The following is a 21106-nucleotide window of genomic DNA, read 5'->3' as shown; positions in this document are numbered from 1 at the left end:
TTGCATTTCTCTAATAATTAGCGATGTTGAGCATCTTTTCATGTGTCTGTTGGGCATCTGGATGTCTTCTTTGGAGAAATGTCTATTTGGGTCTTATGCCCATTTTTTGATTGGGTTCTTTGTTTTTTGTTTGTATGTTTGTTTTTTGGTATTAAGTTGTATGAGCTGTTTGGATATTTTAGAAATTAAGCCCTTGTTGGTCACATCATTTGTAAATATTTTCTCCCATGCTGTAGGTTGTCTTCTTGTTTTGTTTACGGTTTCCTTTGCTCTGCAAAAGCTAATAAGGTGGATTAGGTCCCATTTGTTTAATTTTGCTTCTATTTCTTTTGCCTTGGGAGACTAATCTAAGAAAATATTGCTATAATTTATATCAGAGAATCATTTACCTATGTTCTCTTTTAGGAATTTTATGGTGTCATGTCTTATATTTAAGTCTTTAAGCCATTTTGAGTTTATTTTTTGTATGGTGGGAGGGAGTACTCTAACTTCATTAATTTACATGTGGCTGTCCAGAGTTCCCAACACCAGCTGAGAAGACACTGTCTTTTCTCCACTGTATATTCTTCTCTCCTTTGTCAAAGATTAATCGACTGTCAGTGTGTGGATTTATTTCCGGGATGCTTATCCTTTCCCATTGATCTGTATGTCTGTTTTTGTGTCTATATCACACTGTGGTTTTTTTTAATAACATTTAAAAAATTTTGGATTGCACATGGGCAAGGGCGAGGGATCTGGGGTGTGTGTGTGTGTGTGTGTGTGTGTTTGTGTGTGTGTGTGTGTATGTGTTTTCCACTCATTGTTTTCAGAGCTTGGGACTGCTAAGGTCTTTTCTTTTGTTAAGACCGTGCTGTGCGGCATAGGGGATCTTAGTTCCCCGACCAGGGATCGAACCTATGTCCCCTATATTGGGAGCACAGAATCTTAAACAATGAATTGCAAGGGAAGTTCCCACACTGTGTTTTTTGTAATTTATTTTATTGAAGCATAGTTGAGTTATGATGTTGTGATGATTTCTGTTGTAGAGGAGAGTGATTCAGTTGTACATACATACAGATACTTTTACATATTCATGTCCATTACTGTTTATCATAGGATATTGTGTATAGTTAAATATGCTTTACTGTAGTACCTCGTTCTTGATCCATTCTTTATATAATAGTTTGCATCTGCTAATCCCAAACTCCCAATCCATATCTCTCCTTCTTGGCAACCACAGGTCTGTTATCTATGACTCTGAGTCTGTTTCTGTTTGCAGATGAGTTTGTTTTTGTCATATTTCAGATTCCACATATAAGTGATACCATATGGTATTCGTCTTTCTCTTTCCAACTTCCTTCACTTACTTTTGGGAAGTGGTAGTGGGAAGATATTTTCCATACCATGTCATGGAAAGAACAGAATGAACTTTTTGGCCAACCCAATGTGATAATCTCTTGGTCCGTCCAAGTTGCTGCAAATGGCAGTATTTCAGCTTCTTTTATGGCTGAGTACTACTCCATTATATATGTATATATATACCATATCGTCTTGATCCCTTCATCTCTTGACTGACATTTAGGTTGATCCCATATCTTGGCTCTCATGGGTAGTGCTCCTGTGAACTTAGGGGTGCATGTATCTCTTTGAATGATAGTTTTGTCTGGATGTATGACTAGGAGTGGAATTGCAGGATCATATGATAATTCTAGCTGTACTTTTTTGAGGAACCTGCCTAATGTTTTGTATAGTGGCTGCAACAATTTATATCCCCCCCCACAGTGTAGGAGGGTTCCCTTTTCTCCACACCCTCTCCAATATTTGTTATTTGTAGACTTTTTAATGATGGCCATTCTGACCCGTGTGAGGTGGTACCTCAGTGTACTTTTGATTTGCATTTCTCTACTAATCAGTGATGTTGAGCATCTTTTCATGTGTCTATTGGCCATCTGGATGTCTTCTTTGGAGAAATGTCTGTTTGGCTCTTCTGTGCATTTTTGACTGGGATGTTCATTTTTCTTTTATACATTTGTTTGTATGAGCTGTTTGTATATTTTAGCAGTTAAGCCCTTGTCGGTCACATGCTTTGCACATCTTTTCTCCCATTCCGAAGGTGATCTTTTTGTTTTGTTGATGCTTTCCTTCGCTATGCAAAAGCATATAAGGATGATTAGGTCCCATTTGTTTATATTTGCTTTCATTTCTTTTGCACTGGGAGACCGATGTAAGAAAATATTGCTACAATGTATGTCACAGAATGTTTTGCCTATGTTCTAGGAGTTTTATGGTGTCCGGTCTTACATTTAACTCTTTAAGGCATTTTGAGTTTATTTTTGTATATAGTGGGAGGGAGTGTCTACCTTCATTGATTTTCATGTGTCTGTCCTCATTCCCGGTAACACTTGCTAAAGAGACTGTCTTTTCCGCATTGTATATACTCGCCTCCTTCATGGAAGATTAATCGTCCATTGGTCCGTGGATTTCGTGCCGGGCTCCTTCATCTGTTACAGTGATGTATGTATCTGTTTTTTGCCTATACCACATTATGTTTCTTTCGATTTATTTTATTGAAGTACAGTTCATTTACAGTGCTTTCTGCTGTACAGCACCGTGATTCAATTATATATATATAGATCGATATTTACTTTCCACATTCCTTTTTAGTACAGTTTATCAGAGGATATCGATAATAGTTCCCTGTGGATATCGAATATAGTTCGATATCGAATGTAGTTCCCTGTGCTGTACAATAGGACCTTGTTGTTTATTTATTCTCTATAGAATAGTTTGCATCTGCTAATCCCAAACTTCCCGTCCATCCCTCTCCCAGCTCCTCTCCCCCTTGGCCACCACAGGTCTGTTTTCTATGTCTTTGAGTCTGTTTCTCTTATGTAGGTAAGTTCGTTTGTGTCCTATGTCTGATTCCCTGTATAAGTAATATCACATGGTATTTGTCTTTCTCTTTTTGACTTCCTGCATGTAATATGATAATCTCTAGGTCCTTCCAGGTTGCTGCAAATGGCATTATTGCATTATTTTTTACGGCTGAGTAGAACTCCCTTGTATACATGTACCACATCTTCTCCTGTTTTCCAATTTTATTTTACTTTATTATTATTATTGTACATCTTTATTGGAGTATAATTGCTTTACAATGGTGTGTTAGTTTCTACTTTATAACAAAGTGAATCAGTTATACATATACATATGTTCCCATATCTCTTGTGTGTCCCTCCCTCCCATCCTCCCTATCCCACCCCTGTAGGTGGTCAGAGAGCACTGAGCTGATCTCCCTGTGCTATGCGGCTGCCTCCCACTAGCTATCTGTTTTACGTTTGGTAGTGTATATATGTCCATGCCACTCTCTCACTTTGTCACAGCTTACCCTTCCCCCTCCCCATATCCTCAAGTCCATTCTCTAGTAGGTCTGTGTCTTTATTACTGTCTTGCCCCTAGGTTCTTCATGATATTTTTTTTTCTTAAATTCCACATATATGTTTTAGCATTCGGTATTTGTCTTTCTCTTTCTGACTTACTTCACTCTGTATGACGGACTCTAGGTCCATCCACCTCGTTACAAATACTTCAATTTCTTTTCCTTTTGTGGATGAGCAATATTCCATTGTATATATGTGCCACATGTTCTTGAACCATCCATCTGTCGTTCGACACTTAGGTTATTCCCATATCTTGGCTTGAGAATAGTGCTGCTGTGAACATAGGGGTGCATGTATCTCTTTGAATGATAGTCTTTTCTGGATATATGCCGAGGACTAGGATTGCTGGATCATAATGTAACTCTTTTTGAACTTCTTGGAGGACACTGCTTACTGTTTCCTCTAGTTGCTACACCCATTTTCATTCCCACCAATAGTGTAGGAGGGTTTCCTTTTGTCACACCCTCTCCAGCATTTCTTCCTTGTAGGGTTTTTAGTGATGGCCATTTTGACTGGTGTGAGGTGATACCACTTTGTAGTTTTGATTTGCGTTTCTCTAAGAATCAGCAATGCTGAGCATTTTTCATGTGTCCATTGGCCAGGTGGATGTCTTCTTTGAATAAATCTCTAAGTCTTCTGCCCATTTTTGGATTGGTTGTTTAGTTTGCTTGTTGGTTTGTATTGAGTTGTATGTGCTGTTTGTATATTTTAGAATTTAAACCCATTTTGGTCGCATCGTTGAAAACATTTTCTTTCATTCTGTAGGTTTTTTGTTTTGTTTTGTTGATGCTTTCCTTTGCTGTGGAGGAGCTTCTAAGGTTGATTAGTCCCGTTTGCTTATTTTTGCTTTTAATTCTTTTTTGTTGGCCAGCTGATCTAAAAAAGCATTGCTAGGATTTTTGTCAGAGGATGTTTTGCCTATGATTTCTTCTAGGTGTTTTATGGTGTCATGTCTTTATATTTAAGTCTTTAAGCCATTTTGAGTTTATTTTGGGGTACGGTGGGAGGGAGTGTTCTAACTTCATTGATTTACATGTGGCTGTTTATCTTTCCCTATGCCACTGGCTGAAGAGACTGTCTTTTCTTCATTGTCCATACTTGCTCCTTCATCACAGATTAATTCACTGTCGGTATGTGGATTTCTTTCTGGGTTCCTTATTGGGGTCCATTAATCTATATGTCTGTTTTTGTGCCAATACCACACCGTGGTGTTTTTCTAAAATTTATTTTAATGAAGTATATTTGATATACAATGTTGTGTTAATTTTCTGCTCTGCAGCACAGTATTTAGAATTACTATATAAAGATCATTTTTCATATTCCTTTCTGTTACAGTGTATCACAGGATGTTCTTTATAGTTGCCTGTGGTATACAGAAGGACCTAATTGTTTGTCCACTCTCCATGTAATTGTTTATCTGCTAATCCCAAACTCCCAATCCATCCCTTCCCTGCACTTCTACCCCTTGGCAACCACTGGTCTGTTCTTTATGTCTCTGAGCCTGTGCAGATGAGTTCCTTTTTGTCATATTTCAGATTCCACATGTAAGTGATACCATATGGTATTTGTCTTTCTCTTTCCGACTTCCTTCCTTCCTTAGTTTTGGGAAGTGGTAGTGGGAAGATATTTTCCGTACCATGTCACGGAAACACTAGAGTGAACTTTTTGGCCAAGCCAATGTGATACTCTCTTGGTCCATCCATGTTGCTGCAAATGGCATTATTTCAGCTTTTTTTATGGCTGAGTACTACTCCATTATATATGTATATATACACCATATTGTCTTGATCCCTTCATCTCGTGACTGACATTTAGGTTGATCCCATGTCTTGGCTAGCGTGGGTAGTGCTCCTGTGAACCTAGGGGTGCATGTATCTCTTTGAATGGTGGTTTTGTCTGGATGTATGACCAGGAGTGGAATTGCAGGATCATATGGTAATTCTAGCTGTACTTTTTTGAGGAACCTGCCTACTGTTTTTTATAGTGGCTGCAACAATTTATATTCCCCCCCACAGTGTAAGAGGGTTACCTTTTCTCCACACCCTCTCCAGCATTTGTTATTTCTAGACTTTTTAAAGATGGCCATTCTGACCGCTGTGAGGTGGTACCTCAATGTACTTTTGATTTGCATTTCTCTACTAATCAGTGATGTTGAGCATCTTTTCATGTGTCTATAGGCCGTGCAGCACGATAAGTCTTCGTTTCTGCGTTCGGAGGCTGCCGCGGAGCCATTACTGTCTTTTGTAGTGCATTAAGGATTTTAGCACACACTGCTTTTTATTTTTAATTCTCTGCTACTGTTTTTATGCTTGCCTCTCCACTTCTCTTTGCCATGTGGAGTCAAAGCTGAACCACGTCGATAAGAGCCTTGCAGTGTATCCAAGCGTTTTTCCTCCAGGTTGATTATGGTCTGTTAGTGTGAAGAACTAGGCAGGAAGTCTCCTTGGTTTCAGGACTTTCACTCCTTGAGAGAAGGTCTAAAGGCTTGGTTGAGCTTAAACATTTTTGGCAAAAATACTTCATTGGTGATTCTGTGTGCTTTATATTCTCTCACATGTGCTGTTTTGTTTTATTTTTATACGGTTGGCCCTCAAGTTCACAGAATTGGATTATGATAAACTGTCATCATTAGTCCATACCTGACCTGAATTGTTTGTTTACTTACCTATCCAGTATCATTTATCTGTATATCTATATATGTAGTTATCTATCGAAATAGTAATAAGAATTTGTGAACACAGCACCTCCCCACAAATGCCAGGACCTTGGTAGTAATATACATCTGATTGTACAAATGGTCCCTCCTACCACTCCCTGGACCCAGCAGATCAAGGTAATTATCATCCTGAATTCTATGTGCATCATTCTTTGCTCCTCTGAATTTTTTTTCTGTATTATATGTTACTCCCACATATATATTTTTCTAGTTGTTTTAAATTTTATAGTAAGGTAAAATACTGTATGTGATACTTTGGTACTTAGTTTTCTCTAATATTTATTTTTAAAATCCAATCATCTTGTGTTCCTGTAATTCATTTATTTAGATTACTGTAAAACATTCCATTCTGTGAGTATGCCGTAGCTTATTCATTCAGTTGATAGGCATATGGATTGTTTCCTGATTTTTGCTCCTGTTGCCCACTGTCAATATAAACATTCTTATATATACCTCCTGATGCAAATGTGCAAGAATTTCTTTTGGGTATATAACTAGGAATAGAAATTCTGGAACTCGCAAGTATTTATCTAGGAGTAATCGTTATATTTAATAGCTAATATTCAACTATTTGGCAAAGTAGTTGTATGGATTTTTACATGCACTTGCAATATATAGGCCTGAACCTCTTGTATCCACATGCTTTCCAACACTTGGCATTGTCAGGCGTTTAAATTTTTATCAAACAAAAAAATCTACCTGATCTTGGTTTTGATCTATATTTCTCTAATTACAAAAAAAGAACATCTCTTTGTGCATCTATTGGTTATATGTTTCTTCTGTGAAATGTTTGTTCATGTCTTTTACCATTTTTCTATTGTTATTTTTATTTATATTGGTTTGTAGGAGTTCTTTATATATCCTTGATATTAATTCTTTGTCAGTGTGCATATGTGAGTATCCTCTCCTGGTTTGTACCTTTTCGCATCTTTAAGATGTCTATTGATAAATGAAGTTCCTTGATTTTATTACAAATGTATTAATCTTTTATTCTATGGTCAGTGTCTTTTTAAAGAAATTATTTCTAGCCCAAGGTCTAAAATCCATTAACCTGTATTTTCCACTAAGAGCTTGAACGTTGTTTTGGGTTTTGTTTTTGTTTTTGACATTTGAGTCTTAGAACCATTTGAAGTTGATTTTTAAATTAAGACCCAATTTAATCTTTTTCTCTTTGGATAACCATTTTTAACTGAACACTTCACCTTTTCCCATTGATCTGTGTTATGGACTGAATGTTTGTGCCCCACCCCCTACCCTAGTTCATATATTGAAGCCCTAGCCCCCACTGTGATAGTGTTAGGAGGAGGGGCCTTTGGGCACTAATTAGGTTTAGATAAAGTCATGAGGGTGGAGCCCATGATGGGATTAGTGTCTTTATAAGAAGAGGAAGAAATATCAGAGCTGCTTCTTTACACCATGTATACATACACGGTGTATGTATATGTATATGGTGTATGTATATGTACATGGTGTATGTATACGTACATGGTGAGGAGGCTGCAGCCTGCAAGCCAGGAAGAAGACCATCATTAAGAAACCAGCAGCTACATAGACAATGGACTTGAGGACATGGGGAAGGGGAAGCTGGGACGAAGTGAGAGAGTGGCATGGACGTATATACACTACCAAATGTAAAATAGATAGCTAGTGGGAAGCAGCCACATAGCAAAGGGAGATCAGCTCGGTGCTTTGTGTCCACCTAGAGGGGTGGGATAGGGAGGGTGGGAGGGAGGGAGACGCAAGAGGGAAGAGATATGGGGATATATGTATATGTATAGCTGATTCACTTTGTCATAAAGCAGAAACTAACACACCATTGTAAAGCAATTATACTCCAATAAAGGTGTTAAAAAAATTCAAGAAAATTAAAAATTCATTTCCCTGGGGTTTGCCTGGCAGTGTAGTGGTTAAGAATGCGCCTGCCAATGCAGGAGACACGGGTTCGAGCCCTGGTCCGGGAAGATCCCACATGCGCGGAGCAACCAAGCCCGTGAGCCACAACTACTGAGCCTGCGTGCTGCAACTACTGAAGCCCGCGCACCTAGAGCCCGTGCTCTGCAACAAAAGAAGCCACCGCAATGAGAACTTCACGCAATGCAACGAAGAGTAACCCCCGCTCGCTCCAACTAGAGAAAGCCGGCGCGCAGCAACAGAGACCCAATGCAGCCAAAAATAAAATAAATAAAATTCAGTTCCCCAGTCAAAACAACAAGAACAACAACTGCATTTATCAATAAACATTAAGGTAATGGTGATGTGGCAGTGCCCTTAGCTTTAAGATCAGTGCAACTACCCCTCAAAAAATAGCATTCAGAAAATGTATTAAACTCAAAAACAGAAAATATGTTTCAGGATTGAAGGAGATAGATACTTTAGGGGACAGTTCAGTTGATCTTTTTAATTAACTCTGACAACCTTCCATTTCAGGGTTTAATAACTAAACTACACCATAATTTTGGCAAATCTGAATTGTCCAGAATTTATCTCAAGTTATTTTCTGTGAAAAAGATATTTGAGCATCATAAAACTCATAGGCAATTAAAATGCAAAGCAGTATTTGGATTATTTTCATGTATAAGCATGGCCTCACATTTTATAGGGTTAAATAAAGCATTATGCAAAGGCTAGCATGCTAAACTCATATCTATGAAGTAAGTAAAATCAGGTACAATTAAGGGACAAGCACATTGGAAAAACTTCTTCAAAAAGAGGAAATAGATCATCCTGGAAATTACATGTACATCAGCTAACGTTCTTCAACACATTACAGAACAAAGAACTAAAGTACAGTTATGTAGAAGAGCATAATTTTCCTTCAAACTTAACATAAAAAACCAGACTGGTACCAAACCATTTAAATTGCACCCCATGACACACGGTAGCACAGTCTAGGAAACAAAAAGGGTCACATTCACACACGCTATTTGCAAACTTCTGGCCTCATAACAATTGGCACGGTCCGTGACTGGAGAGGAAATGTATATATAAAGTGGCTCTATCTCATTTTAAGGCGACACAGAATGTATTTTCTGACAAATTATTATAGGATTTAGATTGTATTTATGTTCTTTGTGGATGGATCAATTGTTTCATTCAATTAGCAAATATTTTTTATCTCCCACGTTTTGATACTAGGCACTGGGACCGGATGAACATGATATTAGACTCCTGATTATCATGGAGCTTCCAGTCTTAGGTGAGGGAAACAATAAGTACATAAAGAAATAAAGTGAATTTTCTAAATGTTAATCACATTTTAAGTGAATTCTCTAAAACTTAGATGCAGGTGTTGATATATTAGAGAATAGAAATTGAAATTTTAGTGACCTCGATAGTCTACCAAATTGATCCTATTAATAAATAAATGGAAATGAAGAGGAATAAGTGGAAACTGTTACACAGTTAGACTGAAGTACTATAAATACATGTTGAAGAATACTTGACCACCTAAAGAAGAGGCAAGCAGAAAAGTTATCCAAACAGTAGAGGTGGATTTTTTAAAATTCCAAACTAATTTAAAAATTACTGGCAAATGAGTAGAAGGAAGTAATACTTCCATTATATTCTACTTTAATCAAACTATTCGTCTTTCAGCCAACTGTCCTAAATGAACGTGGGCCTCCAGAAGAACACGACGTTCTCTGTTTACATTTATATCTACGTCAAACACATTAAAAAGAGGAATCACTACTCAGCCATAAAAAGGAACGAAATTGGGTCATCTATAGAGACGTGGATGGATCTAGAGACTCACAAGTGAAGTCAGAAAGAGAAAAACAAATATCGTATATTAACGCATATACGTGGAACCTAGAAAAATGGTACAGATGAACCGGTTTGCAGGGCAGAAATTGAGACACAGATGCAGACAACAAACGTATGGACACCAAGTGGGGGAAGTGGCAGGGGAGGGGAGGGCGGGGATGAACTGGGAGATTGGGATTGACATGTATACACTAATATGTATAAAATGGATGACTAATAAGAAATTGCTGTATAAAAAAAAAAACTAAAATAAAAAAAGAGGAATCATCCTTGTGCCCTCACGGGGTCTTCAAAACAGAAACACAGTCACGGGCCCCGTACAGCCATCTTCATAATCAACGAACACGGACTAAGAATTATAGTGGGCTGCACGTCCTCACTCCACTGACTTGGGTACTTTAAAATCCACGGTGTGGTTAGTTACGAGTTTTTTTTATCGGCTCCAGATTGAATATAGCTTGTGGAGATGCCGAGATATTTCCAGAAACAAAAACCACTTTCGCACGGACGCCTAGGAGGTACCCGGCCCCACAGAGATCCGGTAAAAGCCCTGACTTAGCGGAGGCGGACGGGACAATCTATGTCCTTTTTATAACCGTTTTCTCTAAATTCTTGTAAACCTACAGCTTTTTTTTTTTTTTTTTTTTTTTCGGTAATCGGGCCTGTCACTGTTGTGGCTTCTCCCGTTAGGGAGCACAGGCTCCAGACGCGCAGGCCCAGCGGCCGTGGCACGCGGGATTCTCGCGGACCGGGGCACGAACCCGCGACTCCTGCATCAGCAAGCGGACGCCCAACCGCTGCGCCAGCAGGGAAGCGCTAAACCAATCGCTCTTTACGAAACATAATCTTCATCCCGTTAAGGCCAAATTCTCGCGAGACGACGAGACACGCCGGAGCGCGTATTCGGGCGTTGCGACTGCGCGCGCTGGGGCAGCCCGCACTTCCGCCCGAGGCGTGTTGCGACTCACAGCAGCTTCCCGTCCCGTGTGGTGACGTAGCTCTCTTTTCTTGGCTAGGTCGGCCGTTAACGGACGGTGGTCCGCTGAGCTGCGGAGTTGCAGAATCTGGCGTTTGGAGCTGCGGTTGTCGGCGAGATTTCGCGTTGCCCGTCCACAGCCATTTCACCGATAATCAGCGGATCGCTTTGCCAAGTGCCGGGAAGAACGAAGGAATTCGGAAGGAGACGCTCAGCTCCCGGCCACCTTGCTCTGAGTGGCTTCCTTTTCCGCTCGCGCCTGTCCGGAGAAACTGGACTTATAATCGTCACTGGATTGTAAGTACCTGAGGCGAAGAGAGCTCACTACGCCCCACTTTTTGCGTATCTTTGTTCCGGGAGAGTTTGTGGATTGGGAGTATCTGCTGAGCCTTACTTTCTGTGCCGAACATCATTCCGTAGGAGCCGCCATTTGCTTTCGCTGCGTTGTCCTGCAGCGGCATCTAGAGGTTGGAACTTGGCATTGCAGCTGACAGATTTAAATGGACCTGCGTAAGGCAATTAGTCAGTAACGACTGGTATTGTTACAGCATATTTAGAAAGACTTGGGGCTTAATTCATAATAGACGCTTAGTTGCTCTTCTGTCCAGAACTGTTTGTAATTAAAGACTTCAATTTATAAAGAACTGGTCTTTCTGTTGAAATAGCTGAAATTTTTCAGTGCAGCAAGTGGTTATTAGAGAAAAAGTGAGTCACAAAGAAATAAAGATGAGTAAGAGCAAAGATGATGCTCCTCACGAACTAGAGAGCCAGTTTATCTTACGCCTACCTCTGGAGTATGCCTCTACCGTGAGGCGGGCGGTACAGTCTGGTCATGTCAACCTGAAGGACAGACTGACAATTGAGTTACACCCTGATGGGCGTCATGGAATTGTCAGCGTGGACCAGGTCCCGTTGGCGTCAAAATTGGTAGATCTGCCATGTGTTATGGAAAGTTTGAAAACCATTGATAAAAAAACCTTTTACAAGACAGCTGATGTCTCTCAGATGCTTGTCGCTACAGTTGACGGTGATCTCTATCCTCCTGTTGAGGAACCAGTTGCCACTGCTGATCCCAAAGCAAGCAAGAAAAAGGATAAGGACAAAGAGAAAAAGTTTGTATGGAACCATGGAATTACTCTGCCTCTAAAAAATGTCAGAAAGAGAAGGTTCCGTAAGACAGCAAAGAAGAAGTATATTGAGTCTCCAGATGTGGAAAAAGAAGTAAAGCGGTTGCTGAGCACAGATGCTGAAGCTGTCAGTACCCGTTGGGAAATAATTGCTGAAGATGAAACAAAAGAAGCAGAAAACCAAGGCCTTGATATCTCTTCCCCAGGCATGTCTGGCCACAGGCAGGGCCGTGACTCATTAGAACATGATGAGCTTCGGGAGATATTCAATGACCTTAGCAGCAGCAGTGAAGATGAAGATGAGACACAGCATCAAGATGAAGAAGATATAAACATCATTGACACTGAGGAAGATCTGGAAAGGCAGCTACAGGACAAGCTAAATGAGTCAGATGAACACCAGCAAGAAGACGAGGGAACTAATCAGCTGGTTATGGGAATTCAGAAACAGATTGATAACATGAAAGGCAAGCTCCAAGAGACCCAGGACAGGGCAAAGCGACAGGAGGATCTCATCCTGAAAGTGGAAAACCTGGCTCTCAAGAACAGATTTCAGGCTGTGCTGGATGAACTGAAACAAAAGGAAGACCGAGAAAAGGAGCAGCTCAGCTCTTTGCAAGAAGAACTAGAATCACTCCTAGAGAAGTGAGGAGACTTTTGATACTTAATTTCATTCCTGACAGTGGTCAGCCTTGAAAGAAAAACTTTGTTTTCATCACCTGGACTAGATAGTAAAACTTTGTAGTAGTTCCCAATTTCCTCCACTGCCTTCTATTGGATTTGTCTTGTAGACAAATATAACTGTGAATTTCTATCTCATTTGTCTTTTGGAACCACTTTGGTGGGTGTTTGTCCTGTAGTAAGTAGGAATGTATAGACAGATAAATGTAGGGAAGTTGTAGGATTAGTGGAGTGAACAGTTCAGTTTAGTAATTAACCACAGCTTCACTGCAGGACTTTGCTGCTGTTTCTCCGTTTACCAGAAGCTGCCATTGCTACTCTGTGATGCCATCTGAGATAAATTAGTAGAGTCTAGTTTGGTGGCAGTGAAGTTTGTTTACATATGTTTTCCCATGCTGTAGCTATTGTCCCAGTTATTCAAAGCAGTTTTCCACGTTTTGCATTGCAAATCATTTCATAAAGTTGTTTTCACAATAAATAAAAGCAAGTAATTTTCACCTTATAATGTGTCTTGCTCTTTTAGGGGTAGTGGGTATCAGATCCTCTTCTGAAGTGGTTTCTTTATGGGGTTTAAGGGACTGACCAATTGGATTCTGTTTTGTAGGAAAAGAAGCAGTTGTGTTAGAATTTAAGAAAAAAGAGGAACAGCAGAGGCAAAGAAATGGGGAAATGTCATCTTTGCATTATGTTTCCAATCCACCTGCTCCATTTGGAGGTCAGGAGATAAAGAACGTTCCTAAACGATCCTAAATTCTTTTCTTTCAGCCTGATCTCACCACATTCTCTCACTATTTTCAATCCTGAGCTTACTTACATTTTTTTCAAGGAGTTTAATTACTACTCTTTCTCTTTAATAGTCTATTGGGATAAATACTATTACGCATCTATCGTACCAAAGTCTAAGTTACCTGTTGCTCATGTCCTCACTAGGCTGTAAATTCACTGAGATTACGTACTTTGCCTTGTTAGTCACTGTAAACTTACTAAAGAAGAGTAGAGATTAAAATCACAAGGTCAGGAGATGTGGTGCCTGTGTTTGTATCCTATTTCAGTGACCTAGTTGAGATTGATCTTGGGCAAGTAAATTAATCTGTTGGTTTCAGTTTTCTCATCTCTAAAATGGAGGTGATAATATTACCTACCTGGGGGCCCTTGAGTTGTTGGCTATTGAGTTGATACATATAAGGACTTAGAACAATTCCTAGAATAAAAGCAAACTATTATTGCCTATTTACTAGGGTCTGAACGTACAGGGATCAAAAATTTGATTTAAAGCCTGATTGAAATGGTAGAAAACTGTATAAAGAAACAGCTGCTTTAAATGGGGTTGACTGATTTCAAATTAAAGAATCATTCTAAAAGTTTATAAATTACAGCAGAAACAAAGTTTGCTTCAAATACATCCGCAGCATAAGCAAACTGAGTCAGTTTACTACTGTAGCTTTGGTTTTTATTTGATTCATTTACGGCTTGGTCTTGCATAAATATTAAAATCTACATAATGAAGAGTAATTATCTCTTATGTAAACTTCAAAAGAGAAAACCTTAAGAAGATTGGGATCCATTTCCCTTCATGTAAATCCAGAGTTACCAAAAAAGACTCAGTTTTCTCACAGCTCCCTTGCCTGATGAGTGTGATGTATAGCTGGGCTACGGTTTTCAATATTTCTGAGTTCATGAATGGAAGTTGAATTTTTTAAATTAGTGTTTTAAAATATTATAAGAAAAAACTGACTGAAAATTTTAAGCAATGCAGAAATTTTACAAATTCTTAATTTTATTCACTCCCCTATTGCCGGTCACTTAGGCTGTTCCATTTTAAATTTGCTATTACACAGAATGCTGCAATAAGCATGTCAGTGTGGTCTCTGTTTTGCATTATTTCTATAGATTAGGTAAATGGGATCTTTATGTTCACATCTAAATGTCATAAAGCCTGACGTTTTGAATTTGTAGATCAAATGTTTGAGACAAAAAATTTGGACAAATTGTGACCAATCATGTCTCTGAAGGACTGTCTTCAACTCTGCTTAAACTTTTATTACCTGGTAAGAACTGTGTGAAAACACAGACTAGGAAGACTGCTCACCACACAGCAGGTATATTGGCCTTCTTTCTGTATTTCAGACGCCCAGCTCTTTCACACTACAGAGCTCTACTTATATTACACTTATATTTCCCTTTTCCTGAAACAGTCTCCAGATAGTCTCATGGCTAGCTTTTTGTTACTCAGCCCTCAGCTCAAACCTTACTTTCTCTGGTAATCCTATCTGGCTACTCCATCTGATTGCTAGGGAACATGTGATGTGGGTGTGCATCGTCACTGAAAATTTGGAAGTTCCTTTGCCATTGTTTTCCATGTATGCGTGGGAGTGCATGTGCTCCAAGTCCAGCTGTTTAAATATATTTCATGGAACTTGAGATCTGTGTATTATTGCACAGCTATGTCTGATAATTCAATGAAATTACAGACCATTTCCCTATTAATGCCCTCATGATCCCTGGCACTGATTACTAACTTGGTTTCTCCAGAACATATACATATATGAATTTAATGCAAAAGCAGTTGATGACTTATTGTAGTATCTAGCATCTCTTGTGTTTGTAAAAACAGTATGTGCTTTTAAAAAACAAACAATGAACCATAGGTAATTAATGGACAGTTTTAAAAAACCAAAACAGGTTTTAAAAACCCTCAAATGTGAGGGACTTCCCTGGTGGTGCAGTGGTTAATCCACCTACCAATGCAGGGGACACAGGTTTGAGCCCTGGTCCGGGAAGATACCACATGCTGTGGAGCACCTAAGCCCATGTGCCACAACTACTGAGCCTGTTCTCTAGAGCCCGTGAGCCACAACTACTGAGCCTGCATGCCACAACTACTGAAGCCCGTGCATCTAGAGCCCATGCTCTGCAACAACGGAAGCCAGCGCAATGAGAAGCCTGTGCACCGCAACGAAGAGTATCCCCCGCTCGCGGCAACTAGAAAAAGCCTGAGCACAGCAACACAGACCCAATGCAGCCAAAAATAAATAAAATTAATTTTTAAAAAACCATCAAATGTGATACGAAATTTTAAAAATTTTAAAAATTAAAAAATTTTTTTTCTAGTTTAAAATGGCACATTGTTCTCATGAATCTCTTTTCTCTGTCAGATAGCCTGCTAATATAGTAACCCCCAAGGGCAAGGAAAATAGGAGATGAGACAACAGTGGATGAGAGATGTCAATGTTTTCAGAAGGCCAAAGCAGATGAAGAAACGATAAATTCATAGATCACAGAAAGTTACATGCTAAATGTCTGCAAGGAGGTACACCAAGGAGAAACAAACCCACGCACTTGATATAGACACTGAGGCTCAGTTTTTGCAGGCAGTTTCCAAGGAAGAGGGAAGGTGTGAGGCTAGAAACAGGATTCATTAATAGCTGTGTTCAGGGACTTCGCTGGCAGTCCAGTGGTTAGGACTCTGGGCTTCCACCGCAGGGGGCACAGATTCCATCCCTGGTCTGGGAACTAAGATCCTGCATGCCATGTGGCACAGACAAAAAAGATAATAAGATCTGTGCTCAGAGCTGTTGGATGTCCAGGAGCCCTATCTCACTCAAGCCAGATGACTTTTCCTTCCCCATGCCACAGACAGAAAATTTATTTTCTGGGTAAATTGAACCAAAGAAGGCACAGATGGAGGCTGGGGGTCCATAGCATTGAACAAGGGAATTGTGTGAAAGTCTGTTTTCTGACTGCAGGATGTCAACCCTCTTCTCCCACTTGGTGTCATTAAATCAGTACCCAAGGTAAACACCCCCCGCACCCCCACTCCCCCGCAAACACACACAGACACACACACAGTCAAGACTGGAAGATTATTCTCTGAAGAAACCATATGGTACCAGAGAAAAGAAATCCAGATACATTTGGGCACTCTCCAAAGAAAAGGCCAAGTCACTACTTACTACAATGAAGTCTACCTGTTGACAAACAGTATCCACGCACAATCTGCTTTTAGGTGCCTCACTTTTAAATATTAACTGATACCCAAAGAATCAGACAAGGAAAGCTTTCTAAATGAAAGAATCCTTTTAGCATACTTTCTGCCCCCTCCACCATTTTGTTTTTACCCCCAAAGTAAAATACCGCCTAGGGCTTAAAATGTAAACTTTAAGAGAATTCGTTCCAACGCTGGGATTATAAGCATATGGGAGGAAAAGTGTGTCCTGACAGCGGTACCCTCACTGATGCCCCAAACTGCATCTTGCCTACTAGGCCTGTAGTCAGTTATATCCAGAACTGCTGCTGCATAAAGCTGCATGGCTCCTCAGCAAGAACCCCGAGACTTAGCACGCACAGAGCGCTGGAGCCACACAGGTGTTTTATATCAAGTTTTTTAGCTGTATATAAATGTTTTCCAATGCGATTGTACACGGCCTTGACTTAACCTCTAGAAATAACGAGGGTGTGCGTCCCACCAGCTCACAGGGCTTCAGGCCAGGATCCTCGGCGATGTTACCACGAAAGAGAGGATCTGCCCGCCTCAGGCCTCCGCCGGCGTAGCCCCCGGCGGGCAAAGAGCTACACCTGGAGAGGCGCGGCGGCCGGCACCTTTGTGGAGCCGCCATTCCTCTCCGGAGACGATTAAGGGTTTTCTGATCCGAAGGAGCCACCGATTGTCAGGTAAACCCCGCAAAGTGTTTGTTCGTTTTCCCTATTTTAAACCTTTGTCTCTGTAGATTGACTCTTTGACCCCAGGCGCGATCAAGCACCTCCCATTTTGTTTTGTCGGGAGGTGGGGGTCTCTGGCCGAACAGGAAGGCAAGTCTTCCTCCGCCGCAGCAGCGCCTGGAGTTTCTGGCCGTAATCGCAGGAGTTTATCGGACAGCTTTCTACTGCTGTATTGAGATTCACTAGAAGTGTTTCTCTAGTCGGCCCCGGGGCCCGCGGGCGCTGGGACCGCCGGCGGCGCGGAGCGAGAGGGAGGGCGGCTGACGGGTTTAGGGCCCAGACGCGGCGGCCGCAGGGCGCCAGGAGAGGCGCGCGCGGCCCGCGGGTCGGGGGTTATTTCAGTGCGTGGGGAGGGCGGCCCGCGGCCTAGTCTGGGGTTAAGCGGCTTCTCCCGCGCCGGAGAGAGAACCAAGAGCAGGCGGCTGGACACGGGACGGCCTCCTAAGCTCCAGAGAGTTCCCTTCCTCGGAGACCAGCAGAAGAGTGGGCGAACATGAAATCCAATCCTGCCATCCAAGCCGCCATCGACCTCACTGCGGGGGCCCTTGGGGGCACAGCATGCGTCCTGACCGGGCAGCCCTTCGACACACTGAAAGTGAAGATGCAGACGTTCCCTGGCCTGTACAAGGGCCTCGTCGACTGTGGCCTGAAGACATACTCCCAGGTGGGTTTGCGGGGCTTCTACAAAGGGACTGGCCCCGCGCTGATGGCCTACGTCGCCGAGAACTCAGTCCTCTTCTTGTGCTACGGCTTCTGCCAACAGTTCGTGAGGAAAGTGGTTGGATTGGACAAGCAGACGAAGCTGAATGATCTGCAGACTGCGGCCGCTGGTTCCATCGCCTCTGCGTTTGGCGCGCTGGCCCTGTGCCCCACTGAGCTGGTGAAGTGCCGGCTGCAGACCATGCACGAACTGGAGATGTCAGGGAGGATAGCAAAAAGCCATAATACAGTTTGGTCCGTCGTGAAGAGTATCCTTAGAAAGGATGGCCCCTTGGGCTTCTACCACGGACTCACGAGCACTCTGTTTCAAGTAGTACCAGGCTATTTCTTCTTCTTCGGTGGCTATGAACTGAGCCGATCGTTTTTTGCCTCGGATGGATCAAAAGATGAACTAGGCCCTGTTCCCTTGATGTTAAGCGGTGGAATTGCTGGAATTTGCCTTTGGCTTGTCATATACCCAGTGGATTGTATCAAATCCAGAATTCAGGTTCTTTCCATGCTTGGAAAACAGGCAGGACTTATCAGAACTCTTTTAAGTGTTGTGAAAAAGGAAGGAGTAGCAGCTTTATATTCTGGTCTGAAAGCTACTTTGATTCGAGCGTTCCCTGCCAATGCGGCACTATTTTTGGCTTATGAATACAGCAGGAAGATGATGATGAGCCAGTTTGAAGCATACTGAAGTGTCTTGGTGAATCTGGATCCAAGTACACGCCTTTGAGGACTATAATTTAACTCAGAGTTTCATGGAGCACTGGACCAGTGTGGTATTATTTTTGACTTCATGGGAACTTTGCTTTTGTCTTCCCTGCTTATATGCTAAATCTTAACCTTTATGGAAGAACCTCTATTTTATATCATATAATTTCTGCCCATAATTGTATTGAAATAGAAAAGTTGCTGCTCTTGTGTTTGGTGAGGTAATACAGGGCGAGTGGGTGGCCATATGTACCTAATCTGAAAAGCTAAACATAGTTGTATCACCGGGCTTTTGCATAAATCTACACATGTACATGCAGTTTGTTTGCTTATATGTTGTGAGTGAAACACAGTTTGGTTTCCATGTTTAATCTCATGTCACTAGAAAAACCGAGTTAAACATGTTTCAAGATGGTTATAAATGATTACTTAACCCACTCAAGATGTAGGGTCTCTTTAAAAGTCTGCTTAACATGTGCACTATATTAGCCAATTAAAGTTTTTAAAAAGTTTTTGGTGCTTGAAAATGAAAATATCCATCTACATTTTTTCATTTACAATGATTTATTTTATTTTTTATTGAGGTAATCTTGATTTATGGCATTATATTTCTACATCTGTATACCCTACAATGTGCTCACCACCAAATATTTATTTTTCATCTATCACCATACAGTTGATCCCCTTTATCCACTTTGTCTCCCTCGTTTACCTACCCGCTCTGATAACCACTACTCTGTTGTCTGTAATGACATGTTTGTTTTATTTGGTTTTGGTTTGTTCATTTATTAGGGGTTTTGTTTGTTTATTATAGTTTTTCATATTCCAGATATGAGTGAAATCCTATAGTATTTATCTTTCTCTGTCTGACTTACTTCACTTAGCATAATACCCTCAAGGTCCCTCCATGTTGTCGCAAATGGCAAGATTTCATATTTTTTCTCATCTAGATTTTTTGTTTAATATTTATTCATTAATTTGGCTGCACCGGGTCTTAGTTGCGGCATGCAGGATCTTTAGTTGCAGCATGCAGAATGTTTTTTTAGTCGTGGCATGCGGGATCTAGTTCCCTGCCCAGGGATCCAACCTGGGCTGCCTGCACTGGGAGCGTGGAGCCTTAGTCACTGGACCACCAGGGTGGTCTCTGTCATCTTAGATTTTTAAGAGGAGAATATACCTGCATACTGATGTGTCTTCCACAGCCTCGAGTTAAAGTTTCAGAGTAGGCATCCTGGATTTTCCCGAGATGTTCTACGCTTAAAATAGTGCTATTCATCTTCAAAGTGGGATCATATTCCACACTCTTAGTTAGGTGTGGCCTAGAGCATTAGGCCTCTGGGAAGTAGCCTGGCCTTTGTACCAAATTTCCTTCCTCTCTTCTCCCAAAGAGCTTCCCCTCTGCTCTACTTTAGACTGAGGAAGGGGTGAGGGATGGGGCTGTGCTTCTGTGCTTGGATGAAGACCCATGTAGTTGACAACAGTTCTTAGCTTCCAGTCTCGGGTCCTGGCCTGGGTAGGATTCCAGGATGTACTATTAGCCCATTTAGGGGTTGTTGATTCCTTTTGGATCGTTCACTGTCCTCTCTGCCTCCACCAGTCAGAAACCCTTCCAGGGAACAGAGAGTGCCAAAGCCATGAGAACTTTTTGTGCCCTGATGGTGATCAGGTGACGTTACCAGTGGATGAAGTCCTCTCCTCTCAAATAGAACTAGACAGAGCTTAGTGCTTGCAGTCCACAGTGATTAATGTTAGGGCTGACCCATCCTGAAGTTTACCTGAGGGCTAATAACTCCTTGTCATTTTTTTACAGTGTTGGAAACTTCTAAATTTTGTACTGGCCATCTGTGAGTTTTATTGATGACTGTATATATGATGTGATTTTACAAAGCAATGAAACATAAGAAAAGCAACTTTATTAAACTGTACCATATGTATATATATAGGCACTGACAAAAACCAAAAACAAAAAAACATAGTTCGTCTGATCCCTACACACTTGTGCATGTGTTCTTTCGCCCTATAATGTAAGAGGGTCATTCTTACTAAAGTAAGCCTCATCATTCCATGATGATCCAAGACCAGCAGAGTCTCTCTCAATAAGAAGTTTCTTAAGCAGCCTGTAAAGCTGAAAAGAGGCAGGCTCCCAGTGTTAATGATCGCACGTGGCATGTGTGTCAATCACTGCTGGTGGAATGTACACCTGGTATGGAATCCCCAGTTTCCTTCAGCTTTTTTCTATCTGTGAAACCTCTGAGGTAAGTCTAGCCATATTGCCAGAGGCAAGAGGGTC

The 21106-nt window shown here is 41.1% G+C and overlaps 2 protein-coding genes across 2 annotated transcripts; both read left to right on the top strand.

The window, feature by feature from the left end:
• The first annotated feature begins 10849 nt into the window (after nucleotides 1–10849).
• LOC117311628 (transcription initiation factor TFIID subunit 7-like) lies at nucleotides 10850–13186 on the top strand. Its single transcript, XM_033853281.2, has one exon. The coding sequence runs from the start codon at nucleotides 11600–11602 to the stop codon at nucleotides 12647–12649; it is 1050 nt and encodes a 349-aa protein (XP_033709172.1). The 5' UTR covers nucleotides 10850–11599; the 3' UTR covers nucleotides 12650–13186.
• A 3970-nt stretch (nucleotides 13187–17156) lies between these two features.
• LOC101316415 (mitochondrial ornithine transporter 2) lies at nucleotides 17157–19328 on the top strand. Its single transcript, XM_004324828.4, has one exon. It carries the CDS (start codon nucleotides 17894–17896, stop codon nucleotides 18797–18799), a length of 906 nt encoding a protein of 301 aa, XP_004324876.2. The 5' UTR covers nucleotides 17157–17893; the 3' UTR covers nucleotides 18800–19328.
• Nucleotides 19329–21106: the final 1778 nt, after the last annotated feature.

The sequence above is a fragment of the Tursiops truncatus genome, chromosome 3 (genome assembly GCF_011762595.2).
Source record: "Tursiops truncatus isolate mTurTru1 chromosome 3, mTurTru1.mat.Y, whole genome shotgun sequence".
NCBI classification, from domain to species: domain Eukaryota; kingdom Metazoa; phylum Chordata; class Mammalia; order Artiodactyla; family Delphinidae; genus Tursiops; species Tursiops truncatus.
Note: the sequence above shows the minus strand (reverse complement) of the source record. Positions and strands in the feature narration are given on the sequence as shown.

What these genes read in the sequence shown, in the direction of transcription:
- LOC117311628 (XM_033853281.2), top strand. Translation starts at nt 11,600, where the DNA reads ATGAGTAAGAGCAAAGATGATGCTCCTCACGAACTAGAGAGCCAGTTT.
- LOC101316415 (XM_004324828.4), top strand. Translation starts at nt 17,894, where the DNA reads ATGAAATCCAATCCTGCCATCCAAGCCGCCATCGACCTCACTGCGGGG.